Source organism: Pangasianodon hypophthalmus, chromosome 9 (assembly GCF_027358585.1).
Source record: "Pangasianodon hypophthalmus isolate fPanHyp1 chromosome 9, fPanHyp1.pri, whole genome shotgun sequence".
In the NCBI taxonomy this organism is placed as follows: Eukaryota; Metazoa; Chordata; class Actinopteri; order Siluriformes; family Pangasiidae; genus Pangasianodon; species Pangasianodon hypophthalmus.
Genome location: NC_069718.1, coordinates 23,354,498 through 23,377,432, shown reverse-complemented (window position 1 = coordinate 23,377,432; position 22,935 = coordinate 23,354,498). Strand labels below are relative to the sequence as shown.

Sequence of the window (22,935 nt, the reverse complement as noted above, 5' to 3'; positions counted from 1 at the left end):
TCTTGTTCGCACACAAAATGAGTAACTGTTAACTTCACAATATCTGAATCTACAGTACGTATTCAAACAGAATCGAATCCACTTTCAGTGGAAATGACTAACTCATTCCTCCAGTCTCTATGTAGAAACCAAAATGGTTTCTTTGAGTTTCAGCAAGTTAGCAAGACAAAACCAAACTAGCGAGTGAGAGCTAACCTAGCCTAACCTGTTGAGCATATGAGCAGTGTATCAGGAGTCTGGCAATCTCAGAAAAAGGGATATCAATCAATGTGTGCTCATTCAAATGCTATTAGACCATGCCTGCTTCTCAGCTCTGATCATTGATTTCAGATGGTTTTTAAGCAGTGAGTGGTTTATTACATTTCTGTTTTATTTTAGGTTTCATTCAAGCTTACTTAATGGCTGCTTAATCTAACCTTCAGGTTTGGTACAATTGGGTTGAGGTGACTAATGGGCCCGACCTGTTGATTATATTGACATTTATATGCAGCCTATTAATACTATAATAACCCGACTGATAGCCGATTGACGCCACTCCAAATTCTCAGTCTTTTTGGGTAAGAGTCTACCAACTTAGCACATCTCGATTTGGCAATTTTATTCCAGTCTTCCATGCAAAAACACTCCAAATCTATCAAATTGTGAGGGGATCTCCTGTGCACAATCCTCTTCAATTCCACAGGTGTTTGATAGGATTGAGACCTGGGGTCTGACTGAGCCATTCCAAAACTTTGATCTTCTTCTGAAGCTATTCCTTTGCTGACTTGGATTTATGCTTTGAGTTCTTATCATGCTGGAAGGTGAAAATTTTCTTCATCTTCAGCTACCTAACAGAGGACTGCAGGTTTTATGCCAAAATAGATTGTCCCAGCTGATGAGAAGCAGCCCCATAGCATGATGCTGCCACCACCATGCTTCTCCATGGGTATGTTGTTCTTTGGGTGATAATTTGCCTTGAAATATTGTTGTCACATGCAGGGAGTGACCAGTACTTGCCAGATATTCCTGCAGCTCCTTTAATGTTGCCGTAGGTCTCTTGGCAGCCTCCCTGGTAATCTCCACAATGAGATCCTGTACATGCTCTCTAAGCTCTCTGCAGACCATAGCTTCAGCATTTCGATGAAACCAAGAAGGTGTCAAGAAAATCCTTCAGAAACAGCTGATCTTTATTTGGGGTTAATCAGAATCCCTTCATTGATGACAGGTATATGATAATTAATTTTGAAAATGACTTTCAATGTGATTGTGTCTGAGCACAGTCACATGCCCCGTTATAAAAGGATGTGCACTCTTGTGCAACCAGGTTATTGTACATTTTTTCTTTTTTTTTTTTCTCCTAAAGCTTTTCTGTTTGTATTTCACTTGAATTTTGTTGGTTGCTGTATCACATTAAAGGTGGAAAAAGATCTGACATGATTCATCTTGGTTTCATTTTTTTCCCCATCACAGAAACCTGCAGTTTTAACAGGGGTGTGTAGACTTTTCATATCCACTGTATGTATCCAGTTACTTTCACTATTTTTGATATGTTCATTTGGAGTAAATTAGTTTGCACAAATGAAGTTATTTTTCAGCTATTTGTTAAAAATTATAATAAATAAATAAATAAATAAAAATAAATATATAAAATGAATAACATATGTGATAGGGGTTTAAGTCTGGAAACACTGTAAGGTTTAATTTTAACATACTGAGCTTTTTCTTTTTCAAACATAAAAAGTAATGCATATTTTCTGCATAATAGTGGCTTCAAAATTAACATTAAATATTTGGTGATGCCTCTCCTGAATACAAAAACAGCACTTCTTACAAGATTGGAAACACATGTAAAGGATCTTGAGCTACAGGTTCATGTCAGACCACAGCTTTTCAAATATAGGGTTGAAAGGTGGAGGATGAGATAGCAGTTGCATTACTTTGTGTTTTGTATTTATTTCTGTTCCGATTTTGATGTATATTCATCAGCCAGATTTTGTGCTAAGATATCATGGTATTTAGCAGAATTCATGATACTGTAATCTTCACAAGATCCCTGTCCCACCAGCTGCAAATAAGCCCCACTGCATCAGTGATGCACAGCCATATTTTACAGTGGGGTTGGCAGATTTTCCTTGCATGCAGTTCACTTTATTTGCCACCAAACATGCTAATGGTGTTTATTGCCAAAACTTAAGATTTTGTTCTCGTCTGACCACAGCACATGAACACAGTTGTAGTTCCAATGACGCTTGTGGAAGTTCAGGCCCTACATTTTGTTGGTTGCAAGTCAGAATGTCAATGAATTACATGATATTAAGATGAGGTGAAAGTTGTTTTAATGTTTCACTTTAATATGTAACACTCTTAGAAGACATGATGCATTTGAAGTAATGTTGCATAACTGTCATTACATCACTGATGTAATGTCTATCATACAATAAAGAATAAGGATTTTGTGCCTTTTTATATGAGTCATGTTTGTACCTGTTAGCACTGACGTAAGGAACTAAACTTTCCAAACTTAAATGTTATGTAAATAACATATTAGCTCTTCTCTTCTCTCCTCTCTCTCGTGTACCCTTTCCGGCTCTGTCTTTCTCAGGTGGATGTCATAGAACATGAACCTCATGGAACCTCCAGAGAAACAGACCAAGTGAGTATGATATACTTACAAACACATGCAAATGATTTACACATACAAAAATTACTAACTAAGAGATGTTTGAACAGACGTGAGTATGTGTGCATGTCAACTTGTGTTAGTGCATGTGACAGGGTCCCAGTGGACAGAGAGGCACTGTTAGGGAATGTTTGCTTTGCCATTCAAACTGGACTCTCTCTCTCTCTCTCTCTCTCTCTCTCTCTCTCACTCTCTCTCTCTCACTCTCACACCTCCTCTTGCTTCCATATGCCCTGAGAACCTGTAGATAATCTTAGCCAGTCGTGCTCAGTGAAGCCACAGAATTGAAATCTCAAACACAAAGCACTGCAGTGCTTACTTTTAAGAGTATTAACAGACAGTCTAGTGTTGTGAAAGTGTATTATTTAGGTAGTGGAAGTATTGTTTATTAAAACCAACTTGAACGATGAAGAGCAGGAATCATCCTCCATCATCATCTTCTACTTTTTGCAGTGGGGTGGCCAGATCTGACAGCAAGATCAGCGCCAAAGCCCTGTTCGGTAAGTGCACAATGTAAATCCTACTTTTTTGGTTTTTTTTTTTTTTTTTTTTTTTTTTGGTAGTATTGTACAAATCAGGGTTGTATTACTTGTATTAATACTTTACTGTCTACATTTTTCGCTGTCTTCTTATTTACACTTGCAACAAAAACTCACAAAATGCAGCTTTAAGTCAGAGATTTTTAATTGTCTAATTGTTCATTGGGCAAGTCCACAAATTCAAACTGGCAACTGAATTGTTCCCTATAACACTGGATTCATTGTATTCATTGCAGGCCACTGTTGACACAAATTTATGCACTGGAAACACTCTACCTTACTTTGATCTTAGTTCTTAATTAACATTTCTGTGCTCGTTTAATTTTAGTTTTAATTTTAGTGATCATATTTGACGTGAGCATCATGTGCCTTTGTTATATGTTCATTTATTTAATTTATAATTTATATTTATTTAATGTATATATTAATTTATAATATAAAGAAGCATTTATAAACCTAAAATATCTTTATGCTCAGCATTAAAAAACTGTTTGTTAGTGTGTGCAGTTTAAACCACAGAGAAATTTCATCTGATATAAGCCTATCTTCACTGAGATTGAGATTGCGCCAAGCCAAGCCATGACAACTGACAATTGACATTTGCTAATCAAATGAATGTGCCAGCAAAGTGAAAAGTGCAGAGCTGATACTATGAATAATGCCAGAATTTTTTTTTTTTAAATAAACGTAACTGAATATTGGCAGTTCTGAAATTCTGGATTTTTTAGGAACTTCATAGACAGTGTTCTGCTGTTCTTGTTGATCTAATTTACTCCCACTAGAAAATCTGCCATTGTACACTTCATTCCTGTGATCCTGTAGTAAATCTGCCATGTCAATCATTTACTCATACACACATGTATGAATGTGTGTGTGTGTGTGTGTGTGTGTGTGTGTTTTTGTGTGTGTGTGTTTTCCTGTTTAAAGGTAAGGCACAGTCCTGCTCTGTCCGAACCTGGGTGTGTCTGGAATGAGTGTGTGGCTGGAAAAATGCATGCGTGTGTGCACGGTGTATTTGTAAGGTTTATAAAAGAGGCTTTGAGAGAGAGCATGTGCAGAAGGAGGTGTCCATTTAGGGCGGCTTAGAACAATGCCACATTCTTTCTTTCTTTTTTTTTTTTTTTTTTTTTTTTTTTTTTTTTTTGGCGGTAAACGCCCACAATACATCATATACAAATATAGGTCAGTGAATGATAAATCTGCTGTATGTAGAAAGAGGGAGAGAGAGAGAGAGAAAGAGAGAAAACAACAATGAACAGTATGTGTTTCTGTGTGACAGATGGTCAGTGATACCTTGCACATTATGCCGGCAGGTGGCCTGTAATTGTATGGACATACCTGCATGTGTTTGTTTGTAGAATTACAATACATACATATGATCAATGCTTGTGGCTGGTATGATTATGATCTATGTACTTCCCTATAGGAACTGGTGTACATTAAAGACATTATGAAATAGCAAAGTTACAGCTGTAAGGCTTCCTATTCTTTGTCAGATCTACATACCTTAATGTCTTGAAGTCAGAATAAGGTTGGAATGATAAATCTCTCTTATTCTCTGTCTGATTTACTGTGATGACTTTCGAGTGAAAATATTCAAAAACAGATCTAATGTGTTACTTCAGATGCACCACAAGCGTGACCTGTACATAAATTCTCTAGCAGCTTGCTAGTAAGCTATATCTGCAGCTTTGCAAGTTTTGTAGCGTCAAAGGAAACAAACTTTATCAAAGAATTGAGAAACAGACGTGTTTTAAAGACTGTGTGACGTTTTGGGCTAAATGATTGTTCTAGATGTGTAGGAATCATGTACTTTATTTCAGCTTTGTGGCAAATGTCCTCTTTGCTCTGCTATGCAAAAGTTCAAACTGTCACACAACTCTTGCATAACCGCGGACTGCCAATGCAAATTGACCCGCAGGCTTCTCTTACCTGTTCTATAGATACAGGCTTATCTGAGCTCTCAGAAAGCAAGAGCGTGAGAAGTGTGACAGTGAGAGAAGTTGCAACTTTGATTTCACAGGCACTGACCCCAAATCTGACATGTTCTAAATGAGTCTAACCTTAACAGTCATTTTACACCGTGTAAGCTTACCCTTCACCTTCTCCTTATTTCATTTTATAAATTTTTTTTTTCATAAATGTGTGTTTGTTTGTGCCAGCAATGTGTGACCATGTAGGCTGTAGGCTGGCCTCTGTGGGATGGTGTGAGACCATGTGGTGGACCTGCCATATTGTGTTTGTGTTGGTCGGTGTCGGTTAGCTGGACATGGCTGACTGTGTTGAACAGATGGTACTGTGCACATGGGCACTTTATTTCCGATATCCAGCAGGCACTCTGTGGCAAGTTGGCATGGAAACTTCACTGCAGTCAATGCCTGTAACTGATAGGCTTCAACAGGATCTGTCAGAACAGGTGTACTGGCCTTGTAACAAGATTTTCCCTGGATTATATGCACTAGGTTTAAAAATTAAGATATGACTGGAATTTTTTTCTTCGGTAAGTCTTGCAGTTGTAAAATCCTATGAAGGTAGATATACTGTAAGGTTTGTAAGATGTTCTGTTAGACAAAATGACCCTGAAGAAAACACTATTATCATACTGTGGAGAGAGAAACAACGAGGTGAGACTGATAGTGTTACCTGTTCTGTGGTAGTCACTTCAGGACACCAGTAGTTCATCCTGAGCAATCCTGCCGGTTCATGACCAAGTCACAGAGAAACGATCCAAAAATTTAGCACACTGTTGTTCCTACGTAGGCAAAGAGAATCTAGACATTTCTGGGTGCTGAACATCTCTAACATTACATTACAGACCCTACAAATGACTTGCACACCTGCTTTTAAAAGGAAGAACAAAAAAGGAGTAACAGCTGCTTTTGTAACGGTGTGTGGTACCAGGTCTGTCTACTCATGAGAGAACTCAAGAAGTGTATTTTGAGCTTGGGTAGATATTATGGCTTATTTTACCAGTGTGTAAACAGACCCCAGCCATACTTAGTAACAAGTAAGAACATGAGCTATAATATGTGGAACAGTTGAAGAATTATATAAATAATAAAATCAACAAAATGTCAATCTATCTATCTGTATATCTATCTATCTATCTATCTATCTATCTGACTAACTAATTAAATACCAGATTGGCCAAATTTATTGCCAGCATAGACATAGAAGGAAATAGCTGCCGCGCTTGAGTGTTCAAACTCTAAACTCTTTGGCAATCTGTCTGTCATTGACCTCTGGCCTGTTTTCTCATTTATGATCTCTGATACTGTTATGTTTGGCTCCTCACCTAATTTTCAATAAATAAATAAATAAATAAATAAATATATATATACACACACATATATATATATATATATATATATATATATATATACATATAAAATATACTATGATTGTGGATATTAGATTCTTGGCTATCAAGATAAAATGTTTGTTGCACTTGTATCCAAATCTCTAAAGCTGTGATATTACCACTAAAATATCCAGAATGTTGCAATTTATATCAGCTAGGTGATAAATGTTAATGTAATCTCTAACCACATCTAATCATGAAAATACCACTGCATTGAGTCACTAAAATAAGTAAAATAAATGAGCAAAGTCTATTTGAACCTAAATCATCACAAAAAGGTATACAACTCCAATATGGCCAGGGGATGTCAGATTTTAGTGCAGCCCATATGTCACTTAAGTGGATCTAGTAGCTGTAAAACATTTGCCATAAATATCAGTCATGAAAAAGTCATGTGTACAGCTTTACTTCCTTGTAGGTAGCTACATTCAGCCCCACTGAACATGCAGCATTACTGTTTCCCTGAATAGAGAGAGGGAGCAGAGGGCCATTGAAGTGAGGGATGGATGAGGAGAGCACGAAGTGAGAGAAGTCCCTTTGTGATCGGAGAGAAAGAGGAGATGGGGAGGGGGTGTTTGTCAGATACAGTATCCTGTAAGCTAGCTGATTGGTACATGTGCTAACATAATGGTAATGATTAGCCCTGATCTCTTAACCTGAGAGAAGCAGGTCACTGCACTTCTCAGCTGCTCTGTTCTTTCTAGTAAAAGCAAAGATAGCTTGGCACTGACATAAAAAGGTCATAACTATGTAAAAGTATAACTACTTTGAAATGCCTCAAGTTAATGTGACTGTGACTGATATACTGAAATTAGAATGTAGCTCACTGTTATACGCCTTATTATGACTTGCAGTCCACCATGTACAGTATTTCTATTTTGTTACTATAAACCAGTAGAAATATTCTAAACCTAAATGATTTATTTCTTCTGTTTAGAGAATGTCTTTGTATGCTGTAGCATTACAATTTCCCTTCATTGGAACTAAGAGGCCCAAACCTGTTCCAGCATGACAATGCCCCTGTGCACAAAGCGAGCTCCATGGAGACATGGTTAGCCAAGTTTAGTGTGGAAAACTCAAGTGTCCTGCACAGAGCCCTGACCTCAACCCCACTGAACACCTTTGGGATGAACTGGAACACTGACTGCACCCCAGACCTCAGTGCCTGACCTCACTAATGCTCCTCAGCCACGCTCCAAAATCTAGTGGAAAGTCTTCCTAGAAGAGTGGAGGTTATTATAACAGTAAAGGGAGACTAAATCAAGAATGGGATGTTCATCAAGGACATATGGGTGTGATGGACAGGTGTCCATATAGTGTTTGGCCATATAGTGTAACTGTTATGTCCATACCTGAGGAAGTCTTCATATGTGTGGCAGCTGGGGAAAACTGTTCACATGGTCAAATGCGAACATTTTCTGCTATATGAAGTTCTGAAAACTACAGGCTTTTCTAAACTGAAATATGTTTCTCTTTTGCACATATCTCCACTATAAGTAAAGTTGTATCATTTTAAATTGAAAAAAGAAGAAACCACATTTAAAGATTCCATTCAAATTCCACCAAGACACCAAGGCATTGACTGTCTAAAACTAACAGCTATTTATCGATTTCATTTGCATGTCATTTTAATATATAGGAATACATTTTATATAATTACATAATACACTTACAAGCATAATAAAGACTGTCAGGTTTCGCCTGCAAAAACAGAAGTAAGTGCAACTGTCAGGGTCAGATTGTCAAAACTGATTCTCCAAGATGCCCAGAAAAACTTGCTAGCCAAATCTCTTAGAAAAGTGCACAAAATGTGTACCTCAGAGCGCATCACTGACATTCTGATAGCTGGTATCTGATTACAAACCAAATTGATTAGTTTTATGTCAATATCGCTACAGTATGTAACTATTCAAAACCTGACATTCATGGTGTGAGGAAAGCACACTGAGCTAGCAAGGTTTTAGACACATAAAGGCAGACTGACTGTTTTTACCACCATGTGTGTTGAACTGGTTCCAAGATTAAAATGTAAATAAAAACATTTCCATGCATTTTGCAGAAATATATTTATGGTTTCTAAAAGTAGAGGTGTCGAAGGCAGAAAAATTCAGTTTTGGCCAAAACAAGAAGTTTTAATCATTTTTGGCTGTTTTCCAGAATTCAGCCTCAGTAACATCTGACCGGTTTATCCAGCCCTCCACACATATTTGACAACTGATAAACCTGCATGATCAGAAGCAATGTCTTGTGAAAGCTCATTTCAGGCTGTCATAAACACACTCTACAGTATATTCATGGACTTTCATTAGTAGATGTTTTTTCTGAAATACCTGTATTTCATTGGTTAGGGATAGGGGTGTATGGCCTTTTTTTTTTTTTCCTTAGACAATGTAAGTTAAAAAGGATTTATGGCAGCTGCAGTTAAGCAAACATCGATAACACTAGATGACTGTAGAAGAGAAGGAAGCCAATACTTAATCTGAGCAGATCATATAATGTCTGGCCTTTGATCCTGATGAAAATTGTAGTGTACTGTTGTCCTGTCAGTACTTGTCAAAATGGAGGAAATGTTCAGACACACTGTTGAGGCATAGGCTGCTGAGTGGAATTTTTTGCTGGAGAATTGAATTTGACTTCTGTTAGATGGGTAGGAATATTTATTACTTAAATAATCTGAATGAAATATTCACTTTCTTGACCAAAATATAAGAATAGAATGGACAGTCAGTGTAATAGATAACATGTATAAGTACTAGTGTAATATGTTGATGAGTGCAATGTTGTGAGAATGTTGTGAGTTTATGGAATTGAGTGTGAATTCACTAGTATATGGAGGCAGTGTTTTTGAGAACAGCTGTGTGTTTGTTTTATCTGTTTGTGTGTATTCATGTGTTATTTCCAGCTTGCTTCCTTATTACTGTTTCGTGACTAGTCTGTACTCACAAAATTACACCGAAATGTGGCATCAAGGTTAGTCTCCTGTCTCTGCGTGTATACACAAACTACTCTAATCTAAGTCTAATCACTTTTACTTACTAGAATATTTAGAAACTCATTAATCTGTTTTAATTCCCAGTGAAAGAAACCACATCACACATCTATATCCTTGTCACACAAAAATGCTTTAACTAAGTACTTGAATACTGGAAATCCAATAAATAAAAAACATGTCTAGGTAGAGCTTCCGAACGTAATCTTAAAGATTAAAATCTAAAATTGCCTTAACTTTAAAATATCTTCTTTTTTTTTATGCTGGTACGTTTTGTTAATTCAGTTGTTTAAATTGTAGTAATGTATTACAGCTTGGTTGTTGGTTTACAGTCCTGTGTGTGGTTAGTGGGTCGCAACTGATTTATATCTCCATTTCTAACAATCATTTTTATTTTCCACACCAGAACAACGCAAGAAATACTCCAACTCAAACTTCATCATGCAAGAAACTTCTCAGTACCACGTCCAGGTAGGACAACCACCTCCCTGTCCCTACTTTTGTCTTTCTATACATTCATTCATACATTATACATTATACTATACATTCATTCAGTTCCCTCTTTTGTTTCTTGTTGTCTCTTTTGTTTTCTTGCTAAACTGGACAATGGAGGCATAATGCTCACTGTTTTTCCAGTAACCCTGTAAATTTAGTTAATGTTTAAACACAGGGCAGTTTTTTTTTATATCATATTGCAATAAAACACTTACAGTAACTGGCTTGCTAGCAGAATTATCAAATGTGACCACACTGAATCACTCTATGGGTTTTATAAAGACTCGCACACTTTTCCAATGAATGGGTCGGGTAACTTAATTCTTTCTTTATGTACATATACAGTACATGTGCACTTAGTGAAATAAGCATGCGCAAACAGTGGTAATCTGACAATATTAGGTTTCCATGTGTACACTTACATCTTAATTTCAGATGATTGGTACTGAGTTCTGTTTCGAGACAGCTTGAGAGAACTGCTCAGCAGAACAATGACCTTATCACCTCACATTACGTATGGTTTGATGGATTATGCTTATTCTTGTCTTCTGGACTAATGATCATTAGACACTGCTGTGGCTATGGTTTCAGATAGTCATTAGGGAGCCGAATTTTAAAAGTGATGACGTTGTGTACTGTTGTAAGCATAATCCATAATCCAGTTTTTAATCATTATAAGCAATATTAGAATTTTAGATGAAGTACTACTTTGTTAGTTACATGTCTGGCACTTTTTAGCTGCTTATCATTATCATTATTTGGACCATTAGGCATAAAATGAGTTTTGGTTGTCTTTCAAAGCCTGTCTTCAGCCTTAGCGCAGGGTTTGATTAACATTCAGATAGTGTGTTTGGTTAAATTAGCCATTTAATGAATTCACAATGAGCAGGGATTTTATTGATAATGGAGGATGTTTTAAATAAACATTGTTCCATCAGAGTTAAGCTTAGATATTGGTCAAATAGGGCTGTTTTCCTGCACTCAGAATGTGAACAGAATTAGTAGGTACAATTAGGAAAGGTTGAGACTTGACTTGCATGGCTATTGTCATACTGTTTTTCCCACTGTATTATCTTCCACTGTATTTAGTATCCAGTCAACACAAACATGTGGAATCTGTATTGTTTATTTTGCTTTATTTATAAGGTCAAGGCCAGTTTGAGAATAAGCTTGCTGTTTGAAAGATGAGGTTTATCACGTCACATGTACATTTGCAGCTTGTATAAATTTAGAAATAATATGCAGAAGCCATGCTTGCAATAAAGGGTGGGGGGAATCTTTTTAAGTGTGTAATAACATTGTACACTGTATGCTTTTTAGCATCTGTCCACATTTATGATGGACAAGACTGAGTCAATAGCCACAGTTGATGATGCGATAAAGAAACTCATGCTTCTGGAGTCTAAAGGTAAAATCTGGACCCAAGAAATGCTGCTGCAGGTCAGTGACAAAGCCATCAAGCTCCTAGACTGCGACACGATGGTGAGCGTATTAAGGTTTTTGTTGTTGTTGTTGTTTTCTTTTTTGTATGTGTGTGCGTGTGTGTGTCTGTGTGGGTGTGTCTGTGTGGGTGTGTGCAATAATAGGCAATAATCTAACTTTAGCTCTGACGCAGTACTGCTGCGTTGCCCATATGTCTAAATTGCTTTCTCACTCCTGATTTCTGTTAGCACCTTAATGTGATTACAAAAAGCATTTCTTTATCATCTAAATTAAAAGGCATATTTCACTCATTATCTATGCTTTGAGCTTTTAAGAGTGGATAGGGCAATGAGGTGTGTATTGTGGCCTTGCACTTTGACTCTGTTTTATTTCAGAGCTCAGCCCACATTGCCCTTTAGCCCTCATAGACCTTCATAGCTCTTAACTCTGTCAGTAAATGCTTAGATAACAGTTTTAATTTATTTAAATATAATTTACTTTTAGTGCTAGTTTCAGAAGTCACGTTGTAGTAAGACTTAAGCAAAAATTCATCTTGTCTAATGATCAGTTCTGGAGATATCTACAGATGAGACATATGCTTACATGTATCTTTGCTTCACCCTCATAATGCTCCCGGGGTAGAAACACTCTCAAGATGATCCAGAATATTATAGGTACTGGTCATGAGGCATCTAAATATTACTCCTTACTTATCAGTCAGATGGGCCAAAAAATTAGTTCTGCTGACAAGATAATCTGGGAAAAAGATTTGGGATGCACATTTGAAGATGAAGAATGGGGGAGGATCACTGGGAATTTATAATTGATGTCCAGAGATATTAGAACATGTCTTATACAATTTAAAATCTTACACAGATTCTATTGGACACCCAGAAGGCTGTTTAGAGCAGGTTTTAAGGATAATTCTGATTGTTGGCGATGCCAGAGAGAAGAGGGTAACCTATTTCCTGTTTTATGGCAATGCTCTGAAATCCAGTACTTTTGGAGAGAGATGCACGATTATATTTTAAAGATATCACAGACCCAGTATGATCTCTGTCCTAGTTTATACATTCTTGGTCACCCTCGGCCTTGAAGTCATGTTAAAAAAACTGAATCAGAGTGGATACAGAGCTGCATCATGCTGGGCAGACATGGGATTGTAAAAAACTGGAAATCTCCCAGAAGGCCTCCAATTTTTGAGTGGCTTTCGGATTTAGGACAGGTAGCAGCCCTTGAAAAACTCTCCTATAGTTTGCATGGGAGGATTGATATTTATTTTGAGAAATGGGGGAAATTTTTGAATTTCTGTAATCCATAGCAGTAGTAACATGCAACGAGACAAAATAATGGTCATGGTGAATTTTATTTAGCTCATAGTGGAGACTTGTGGTGTAGATACCCCGGTGGCTTTTTTTTTTTTTTACTTTATACTGTTGTATTTACTCACCTTTTATGTTGTTACCATTTAGTGACTAATGTTTTGTTTTGTCTGTGTAAAAGCAGTAGGCCTAATGCTTGTTCAGCATATTCCTATACTTCCTATACTTTTTATGCTACTACAGTGTAGTTTTAATGGCATTGATGATTATATTCATTTAATTTTCCTTTTTTTTAATCTAAGGCTTTAACTGACACTATACTATGGCCAAAGGTATGTGGACACCTGACCAGCTCACCCATACAATGGATATAAAAAGACTACACACTCCTAAGGATGCAGACTCCGCACACACAGGTTCGAACCCCAACCCTGGAAGTGCGAAACAACAGTGCTAACCACTAAGCCACCATGCCCCCCCATGGCAGGTTTTTGTGATGCAAAAAAAAAAAAAAAAGTGAAACCAAGATTAAATCATGTCAGAACTTTTTCCACCCTCAATGTGAACTTACAACATATAACAATTAAGTGAAAAACAATCAGAAAAATTTTAGGGGAAAAAAGACAAATAAAAAACTTACAATAACCTAATTGCACAAGTGTGCACACCCTCTGACATGATTTATCTTGGTTTCATTATTTTACATCACAAAAACCTGCCATTTTAACAGGGGTGTGTAGACTTTTTACATTCGCTGTATGTGCTTTTTGAACACCCCAATCCAGATTTAGTCTCCCTTTACTGTTATAATAAGCGCCACTCTTCAGGGAAGGCTTTTCATTAGATTTTGGAGTGTGGCTGTGGGGATTTGTGATCATTCAGCTACAAGAGCATTAGTGAAGTCGGGCTCTGATGTCTGTGAGAAGGTCTGGAGCACAGCTGGCATTCCAGCTCATCCCAGAGGTCACAAACCATGTCTTAACTGACCTCATTTGTGCACAGGGAAATTGTCATACTGGAACATGTTCCCAGTTAAGGGAAATTGTAAAGCTACACCATACAAAGACATTCTATACAATTGTGCACTTCCAATGTTGTGGCAAGAGTTTGGGGAAGAACCACATATGGGTGTGATGTTCAAGTGTCCACAAACTTTTGGCCATATAGTGTATAATAGCCTTATTAAGGTCAAAAGTGCAGTATATAATATATAATATATATTATCGTTATTAATTTCATTAGTTCGCTGGCACTTGCACTTGAATTTTATTTCTAGCTGTGCTCTTTTTTTCTCTTGCTTTTACAAGCTTTTACTCTCTACCTTCTTGCTATTTTCTGACACATTTCCCATCATTCCTCTGTCTCCTTTCAACAGGAAGAGCTGGAGAACTTCCCTCTCTCCACAGTTCATCACAGTCAGACAGTGCTGAATAAGACGCGTTACCCATCTGTCCTGCTGTTAGTCTGCCAGGACAGTGAGCAGCACCGACCAGACATTCACTTCTTCTATTGTGATGAGGTGGAGGTGAGGCACACAAACACTCATAGGCTTCCATGTAGAATAAAGGCTCCTTAGCTCTAGCTTGTTTTACCTTTGTGGTGTACATAATGTGTACCTTTGCCCATATATAGATTGTTCCTGTGAATTGCATTATGTTTCATCATGAAGTGTGAGTTAAAAAACTCATTGAGCTCAGCAGTGCTTAATGCGTGTATACGCAAGTGTGTTTTTTAAAACATAAGAGACCTGGTTTGATGGACTCTTATTTATAACTCTCTGTACTATCAGACATTTTTAGACAGTATCATCATAAAATATCAGTACCAGAGAGCAGTATTGTATTGAAAGTGTATATATCCATAACACACAGTGCAATTATAAATCTTATTAATCACTTCAGGCGGAAATAGTGCACGCTGACATCGACAGTGCTTTGGGAGACAATAAAAACGGCAAGAAGATGAGACCTCAAACACTAAAGTAAGTTCAAACTATACCTGCCACACACACAAACTGGTGTATGATTCCATATAGTAAATAAGTTTAGTAGGAACAAAACAGGAACTAAAGGTACTTGGATAGTTGTAGTTCATAATACACCAATTAAGAGAAGACTGAAACAGACACAGTGATGTCAGTAAAAGTGTCTGCATCATTATTTCATAATTATTTCAAATCCAGCATGAAAGAAACACCTTTTTTTAACAATTAGACAACTGTGCCAGTATAGAAATTAAACAGAAGGCACAAGCTGTAAGCCAAAAGATTGTGTGTTGTATATGTTTTCTGCGTCTGTGACTCAGTAAGTGTAATCAATGAACAGTGCTGTTAGCTCCACTCCCAAGTACCATTAGTTCCTCTTGGTTCCTGTCTTGAACAGGTACCAAAAACCATACAGGTAACAAAAACTGCAGGTACTAGACTACAGATCAATCCTCTCATATATTGAACTAACTAAAAGTGAGAGCTCCAGTGCGTATACCAAAATCATAATACTAAACACACTCACAAAGTCTTCTGTTGCAGGATGAACCAGGAAAAAATGAAGCGGCATCGGGAGACAATCATCCCACCCTCAGAGACAAATTTTTCCCCTGGGATGAAAGGGCGCGTGGACATGCAAAGTGAGCCATACGCACATATGGGACACATGCAGTGCTATACACACATGCAGTGCTACCTCATATCCATTGCATAATTTCATTAATGCACACCTGTCTGTGTGTGTGCCAGATGTACAGAGACGAAGTTCAGTACAGCAGGACACAGAATCCCATGAGAAATTAGCTCAGCGCATTGAGAAGGAAGTGGTGAGTGCTCCTGTCACTGAGTAACATCAGAAGGGACACACACACACACACACACACACACACGTGCAAACGGCTACAAACCACTCAAGCATTGAGCGCATCAGGTGAATGGTAACCACAGACCAGGTTTAATGATGTAATTGCAGTTATCTCTAACTGTGTGGGTGTGTGTTTGTTGTTTAGCAAGTCCTGAACTGTGCTCTGGATGACATTGAGATTTTTGTGGCGCGGCTACAAAAAGCTACAGAAGCCTTCGCCCAGCTCAACCAGCGTAACAAGAGCAGAAAAAATAAGAAAAGAGGACCAGCAGGTATTTACTGTTCCCCATCCCCTTCTTGCATTCAGTCATTCTTGCTACCCTTGGTTCTTTTTTTTTTTTTAATTTGATTATAGTTTAATATTATTGGGCAACAGTGTTAATCCTTAATCTGCTGCTTTATGGTTTATGTCCAGAGGGGATGTTAACACTAAGAGCTAAACCTCCATCTGAGGCAGAGTTCATTGACAGTCTCCAGAAACTGAAGCTCTCCTTCAATCTGCTGGTGAGTTTCATTACACAACCTGCTTTGATCTGTCACACCCTCAGACACAAACACACGCACAAGCCCTTTCCTAGTCCAAGTCAGTGTATGGACTTGCTGTAGGTGACATTTAAAAATGGCCAACGTCTTTAAACCCCTGGAACATTAAGACTAATCTAGATTCAAAGATTCAAGAGTTTATTGTCATATGTACAGGAAACAGTCTGTTACACAGTACAATGAAGTACTTACTCTGCGAATCCTCCCAGCAACCTCTGACATACTTTAAACAGGACATAAAGAAAACACAAAAACATAAAATGTTCCACTGGCATTTATTCCTGTACTGACTCCACATCAAAACAACACAGTAAACCTCTTATTTCATTAATGATGATGCTTAAAATACTGTAAGTCTATAGCTTCAGTGTAATTTTAAACATTTACATTTATAATGATCCTAAATCATGACTATACCTGATGTACAGGCCATCACTGGACAATATGACATCAGTCATGTACTCTATATTTTGTCGATAAAGCTATCCTTAGTTATGGACTCAGTATGGACTTGATTAAGGCATGAACAGAGAAGAATGAAAAGTAACAGCAATAATCATATGTGCTTGTTCACTTTGTGCTCCATCTACAGGCCAAACTGAAGAAGCACATTCAGAATCCTAATGCTGCAGAATTAGTTCACTTCCTGTTTGGACCTCTTGAGATGGTAAGGATTGCAAACAAGTACACACTTACAAATACATAGGCAACAGCTCATAACTGCGTTGCCGCAGGTCTTGCATAGCTGTGGTACTCCTGACCTGGCTCGCTCAGTCATCTCTCCTCACCTGTCTCGTGAAGCTGTGGATTTTCTGAGAGGACATCTGACTCCTAAAGAGATGACCCTTTTTGAACTGCTGGGGGATGGCTGGACAAGACCCAGGTAATATTGGTACTGCTCACTATATTCACCTAGAATGGATGTTTTGGTTTTCTTGGGGTTTGTTAAAGTTAGAGCAATCCTTTGTACCCTGGGCGAATTGCAGTGCAACACAGGTTGAGGATTTCCCTGGTCTAGTGCATCTACTAAAGCTGGTAATGAGCTGCATCAGGTACATTTGAGCAGGGAGGTCAGTGACTATCAGTGACAGTGGCCCTCTTCACCTTATCAAATTCTTGTTCATGCAAAGTTTTGCATCAAAAATAAACACAATGAGCATTGTAGTTAAATGTCTGTGTTTTGTGAGCCGTTTTATTATACACCGTACTGTGCAAAAGTCTGGTACATGTAAAGAAATTGTGTTAAGCAAAAATCATTAAAGATGCCTTTAAAACAATGAAATCAAATATATACATGTAGAAAAATGATTATATAATGCTCAGTGAATAGTAATAAACTAATCCAAATTAATATTTGGTAATCTTGCAGAACCTGCCACACACGTGTTTCTGTTTCTGTTTCTGCAGATATTACCAGAAAAAACAAATACAAATATTTTATAATGAAAAAAATGGTCTATTACATAATACACTATATTGCCAAAAGTATTGAGACACCCCTCCAAATCATTGAATTCAGGTGTTCCAATCACTTCCATGGCCACAGATGTATAAAATCAAGCACCTAGGCATGCAGACTGCTTCTACAAACATTTGTGAAAGAATGGGTCGCTCTCAGGAGCTCAGTGAATTCAAGCGTGGTACCGTGATAGGTTGCCACCTGTGCAATAAGTCCATTCGTGAAATTTTCTTGATTTTCAGGGGTTGGGCTTGGCCCCTTAGTTCCAGTGAAAGGAACTCTTAATGCTTCAGCATACCAAGACATTTTGGACAATTTCATGCTCTCAACTTTGTGGGAACAGTTTGGGGATGGCCCCTTCCTGTTCCAACATGACTGCGCACCAGTGCACAAAGCAAGGTCCATAAAGACATGGATGAGCGAGATTGGTGTGGAGGAATTGACTGGCCTGCACAGAGTCCTGACCTCAACCCGATAGAACATCTTTGGGATGAATTAGAGCGGAGACTGCGAGCCAGGCCTTCTCGTCCAACATCAGTGCCTGACCTCACAAATGCGCTTCTAGAAGAATGATCAAAAATTCCCATAAACACACTCCTAAACCTTGTGGAAAGCCTTTGCAGAAGAGTTGAAGCTGTTATAGCTGCAAAGGGTGGGCCCTATGGATTAAGAATGGGATATCATTAAAGTTCATGTGCATGTAAAGGCAGACATCCCAAAACTTTTGGCAATATAGTGTATATGTTTATAAGTTACTTAGATGCTGCATGGTGGTTTAGTGGTTAGCATGTTTTCCTCACACCTTTGGGGTTGGGGGTTTAATTTCTGCCTCAGCCCTGTGTGCATGGAGTTTGTCTGTTCTCCTTGTGCTTCAGGGTTTCCTCTAGGTACTTCAGTTTCCTCCCCAAGTCCAAAGACATGCATTGTAGGCTGATTGGCATCTCTAAATTGTTCACAGTGTGTGAATGTGTGTGATTGTGCCCTGCAATGGGTTGTCCCCCACCTTGTGTCCCAAGTCCCCGGTATAGGCTCCAGGCTCCCCTGCAACCCTGAGTAGGATAAGCAGTACAGAGATGGATGGATGTTACTTTAATGTTTTATAAAATGTCTTACTGTGTTACTTTAACAACATGCAAACATTTCTCCATACAAATTAACTGATTCTTTATTTAGTTAATTAGTTAGTTAGTGTATTAGTTACATACTTTGTTCTTAATTTTGTGGAAGATAAATGTTTGTAAATCTAAAAAAACATTATTTTTCTACTGACACAGTAATTCAAAAGACATACTTTTTGCATAGTACTGGATATGCATGGAAAGCTCCAGGGAGATGTCTAGTGTGTGAAATTATATTTAAGTACAAGTTTATAAGGCAAAAGTGTTTTTAACACAGTAAGTCCTGCATGGGAAGGCATTTTAGCTCAACTTTTTAAGACTGTATATTATTGTGGAACTCTTCATAACTTGCCTTTTTAAATTCCTGACTGGCATTACTGGGAAACCCTGACATGAAACAGCTGTTCTCAGACTCACTGGCATTTGTTTTTTTCATCCACCGTTCTGTAATTTTTAGCACACTGTAATGTCTTCCTGCTCAACGAGTTATGAAGCATTTCTCTTCCCCTCTTCTCTCCCTCACAGAGCTGAATGGCTGAGGGACCAGTGTGCTCCTCTCTACATCCCACGTTTCCGTAATGGCTGGGAGCCTCCACTGGAATTGTTTCGCACGTCACCGTGGGAAACAGAGTGCTCCGATGTGTCCTCTCTGTCATCAGAAGAGGTGAGAAATAGAGAAAGGGATTACACAGAAAAGTGTCACTTCATACTTTAATCAGTTTTATAATTCTGACATCAGTCTGAAATGTCAGACATCAGAGATCACTTTGCTGATAACTACAGTACTACTACCTGTCTCTTGAAACAGCCTATAATATACAGTGTCTCATAGTCCATTTCATAATTTTGTGAACAAATCTTTTTTTCCCCTCTTTTCTTCCTTTATTTCAGTTTTTTGGATCACAGTCCTCACTGTCATCAAATGGGTGAGCTTTGCCTTTTAAAACGTTATCTTTAAACATATTTTAAACATGTACGTATTATATGTTATGTTATGCTATGTTACTTTATGTTAGAGTGACACAGTGGGTAGCATTGCTGCCTCACAGCTCCAGTGTCCCCAGTTAAATCCTGAGCTTGGGTTACTATTCTGTGTGGAGTTTCACATGTTAGCATCAGAAATGTAGAGTTCTCTACGTGTTCTCCGGTTTCCTCCCACCTTCCAAAAACATGCCTGTAGGTGGATTGACTAAGCTGAAGTGGGAAGGGAGGAAACCAGAGAACCAGGAAGAAACCCATGTGGACATGGGGAGAGAAGGTGAAACTCACACAGACAGTCATTCCAGCTCAGGATCAAACTCATTGTTTTGTTTTGTTTTATTTTATTTTATAGACTGAATTTACATGAAGCTGAATTTAAAGTATACTACATATTAAACATTTTGGATAAATTATAAATTTATTCAAATTAAACACCTGTGGGTAAATATTGATTTGTCACTTGATAAATCATTTTGGAAAAACCATTATGTTACAGCAGCAATCATCTGTAAATCTAAATTAGCTAAATGTGAGAACGATATTTCTCATATCGTTGACTTAAAAAGTTGCTTTTAAACCATCCATGGTCTGTAGTTCCTTCACAGCAACTCCCTCTGCCCGGAAATATGTCAGGGTCCTCTACAGCTTTGTGGCTCACAATGTCAATGAGCTGTCTGTTCTTCAGGATGAGATTTTAGAGGTGAGAATGGCAAATGATCATGCCAGATTTAGTTGTAAGCTGCTGGAAATGAGTTTTACTGATCACATTCTTTGTTAAGGTAATTGAGAGTGGTAATCAGTGGTGGAAGTTGAGGAACAGGAGTGGACAAGTGGGGTTAGTGCCTTCCAACGTCCTAGCTGTCATTACACCAGAAGATCTTCACAGTGTGGACCCAATGTACAGCCCGGTAATTCATTCTCAACTCTCACATCAATTAATATGTATGTTTACTGTGCTGGGAATCCTGTACAAATCTCACATCCTCTGGCTGTCTGTGTAGTCATTTGTAGGTACAACTCCATCTAGTCCTCTGGGGAGAGGAAACAGTTTTGAAAAGCCAAGAACACCACGGGAAAAAGATTGTGAGTTTACCTAAGAAACATTAATCGTTTAAACAGACAGTTATTTACTAGTTCACTAACTGGAATTAAGAGCTAGCTGAAAAGTTTGCGATTGCAAATCAATAAGAAGTGTGGTGAATGTATTGAACATTAACACTCAAGCCACTCGAGCTATTCATTGTTATTCTGTAATGTTTAAATGTATGCAGTGTGAATCTGGTATCATATCTATGGTGCCAGGCTACTGCAGGAGGGCTTTTACATGTCTGCCTCTCTTTCTATCTTAGACCGCAGTCAAAAAATGGATGAAGTGAACGATGAGCTGCTGAAAAAGATCACCTCCAGTAAGAACCAACTACCAACACGCAACTTCAAAGTGGAGCGCAACGCTGGTCCTGCCATTCCCCTCACGTTCAATTCATCCTCTGCTGAAGTCACTGCCTGGCTCCAAGCCAAGTACTTTTCCAAGCAGTGAGTCCATTTGCTTCTGCGTCTTAGTTTATTTAGTGTGTCTGAGTAATTTACGTGGAGTTGTTAGTGAGCGCCTGTTTGCATAAACCTGTATGTGAGCGCATGTGTGTAATGCTTTCCATGTGTCTCAGGACGGTGGACTGTTTGGGAATTCTGAGTGGTGCTCAGTTGTTTTCCCTGAATAAGGAAGAACTGAAGGCAGTATGTGGGTATGAAGGCTCGCGCGTCTACAGCCAGATCACTGTGCAAAAATCCCAGCTAGAGGTCAGTTATCATTCACACTTTGCCTAGTGGCAAAAAAACAGCCATTTATAACCCAAAGCAACCACCTGATAACTTAACACAATGTGTATGTGTACAATCTCAGTTTACAGTATAAACTCCAGCAGTATTTTGCTGTCTTAATGTTGCTTTTTATTGCCCCTACTGGACAGTCATTGTATAAACAATTAGTTTCATTCATTCATTCATTCATTCATTCATGTATTTATTAACTGACTAAACTGTCCTTAAATGTTCCAGTTTTTCACAATGTAACGCCAGCTTCTCCTGCTCAGCTCTCAGTTTTAGCCAATATAAAAGAAATGCCAAAATAGTATCAGATTAGCACAGTAGGATAATAAAACAGCCTATATCAGTGGCACATAAGTCAATACTTCTCTTCTATCTGTCCATCAGAGGAGCCAAGGAGACTCGGAGCTGCAGGAGATCATGAGAAAACAGAAGGAGAAAATCGCCTCTGCCTCCAAATGATTGTGCTCTGTTCAAAATATGAATCAAACAATCAGCAATGCAAAATGCAATAATGCTTCTGTAATATTAATGACTCATAATAACAATAAATGGAGAACATGGGTGAATTTCAGAAATGCTTTTTGACAAAGTGCACCACCCTGCTTTATCTTTATTGTATCACTTGTCATACCTTCATAAGCAATATGACTACATGCTAAGCTTGTATACATTTAATTTGTCTATTTATTTTGTTTTTAGAGAGGCTTCTGTTTTAATTACTTCATAACATTTTTTCTTAATGCTTGTTTATTATGGGGAAAATATTAAGCTTTGCTTCTGTATAAAATGTGTGTATGAGAGCATTCAAAGACAGAATTTGTTAATGCTGGTGTCCATGATTGATTTTCAAGTGTTTTAAATGAATGTGCTTCAGTCTGCATTTCATGCTCATTTCACCACATTTAAATGCCATTTTAAATCTGGATATTTGTTTTTCAAAGGCTACTTATTTGTAACTGTACAGTCAATAATCCTGTCTGCAGATGCAATGTTCAGATGCTGATTTTTGTGATGAAAGAATGATGCAGGGGTAGCCTCACTGCTCCAGGGTCCCAGTTTTGGTCTTGAGCTCTGGTTAATGTCTGTGCAGCGTTTCAGACGTTCTTTCCGTGTCCATGTGGGTTTATTCCAGGTACGACGGTTTGCTCCCACCTCCCGAAAACATGCCAGTAGGATGATTGGCTATGCTAAAGTGCCCCTAGGTGTGAATGTGTGTGCTAATGTGTGTGCATGGTGTCCTATCCAGGGTATATTCCCTCCTTGTGCCCAGTGTTCTAAGGTTCCACCCTGACCATGTTAAAGAGGTTACCGCAGATAAATGAATGAATGTACAATGATGCAGGAACATAATAAATTCAGCTGACAAATTCA

At 38.1% G+C, this 22,935-nt stretch overlaps 1 protein-coding gene across 3 annotated transcripts in view; it reads left to right on the top strand.

Moving 5' to 3' along the window:
- The window catches only part of eps8l2 (EPS8 like 2), a 31,607-nt gene extending 8,672 nt beyond the window's left edge, over positions 1–22,935 (top strand). The window contains exons 2-21 of one of the 3 annotated variants that reach the window (XM_026919249.3): positions 2,582–2,632; positions 3,113–3,159; positions 9,955–10,019; positions 11,364–11,525; positions 14,163–14,312; positions 14,689–14,768; positions 15,315–15,412; positions 15,522–15,598; positions 15,782–15,908; positions 16,052–16,140; positions 16,772–16,846; positions 16,914–17,062; positions 19,282–19,420; positions 19,648–19,682; positions 20,332–20,437; positions 20,517–20,645; positions 20,739–20,820; positions 21,087–21,270; positions 21,402–21,534; positions 21,949–22,935. In XM_026919249.3, coding sequence (XP_026775050.1) covers positions 2,598–2,632; positions 3,113–3,159; positions 9,955–10,019; positions 11,364–11,525; positions 14,163–14,312; positions 14,689–14,768; positions 15,315–15,412; positions 15,522–15,598; positions 15,782–15,908; positions 16,052–16,140; positions 16,772–16,846; positions 16,914–17,062; positions 19,282–19,420; positions 19,648–19,682; positions 20,332–20,437; positions 20,517–20,645; positions 20,739–20,820; positions 21,087–21,270; positions 21,402–21,534; positions 21,949–22,023 — 2,037 coding nt within the window. In that variant the 5' untranslated portion in view covers positions 2,582–2,597 and the 3' untranslated portion in view covers positions 22,024–22,935. Of the gene's footprint in view, positions 1–2,581; positions 2,633–2,892; positions 3,160–9,015; positions 9,207–9,461; positions 9,530–9,954; positions 10,020–11,363; positions 11,526–14,162; positions 14,313–14,688; positions 14,769–15,314; positions 15,413–15,521; positions 15,599–15,781; positions 15,909–16,051; positions 16,141–16,771; positions 16,847–16,913; positions 17,063–19,281; positions 19,421–19,647; positions 19,683–20,331; positions 20,438–20,516; positions 20,646–20,738; positions 20,821–21,086; positions 21,271–21,401; positions 21,535–21,948 lie in introns of those variants that run through there. The other 2 variants (XM_026919250.3, XM_026919248.3) reach the window with 2 other exon arrangements.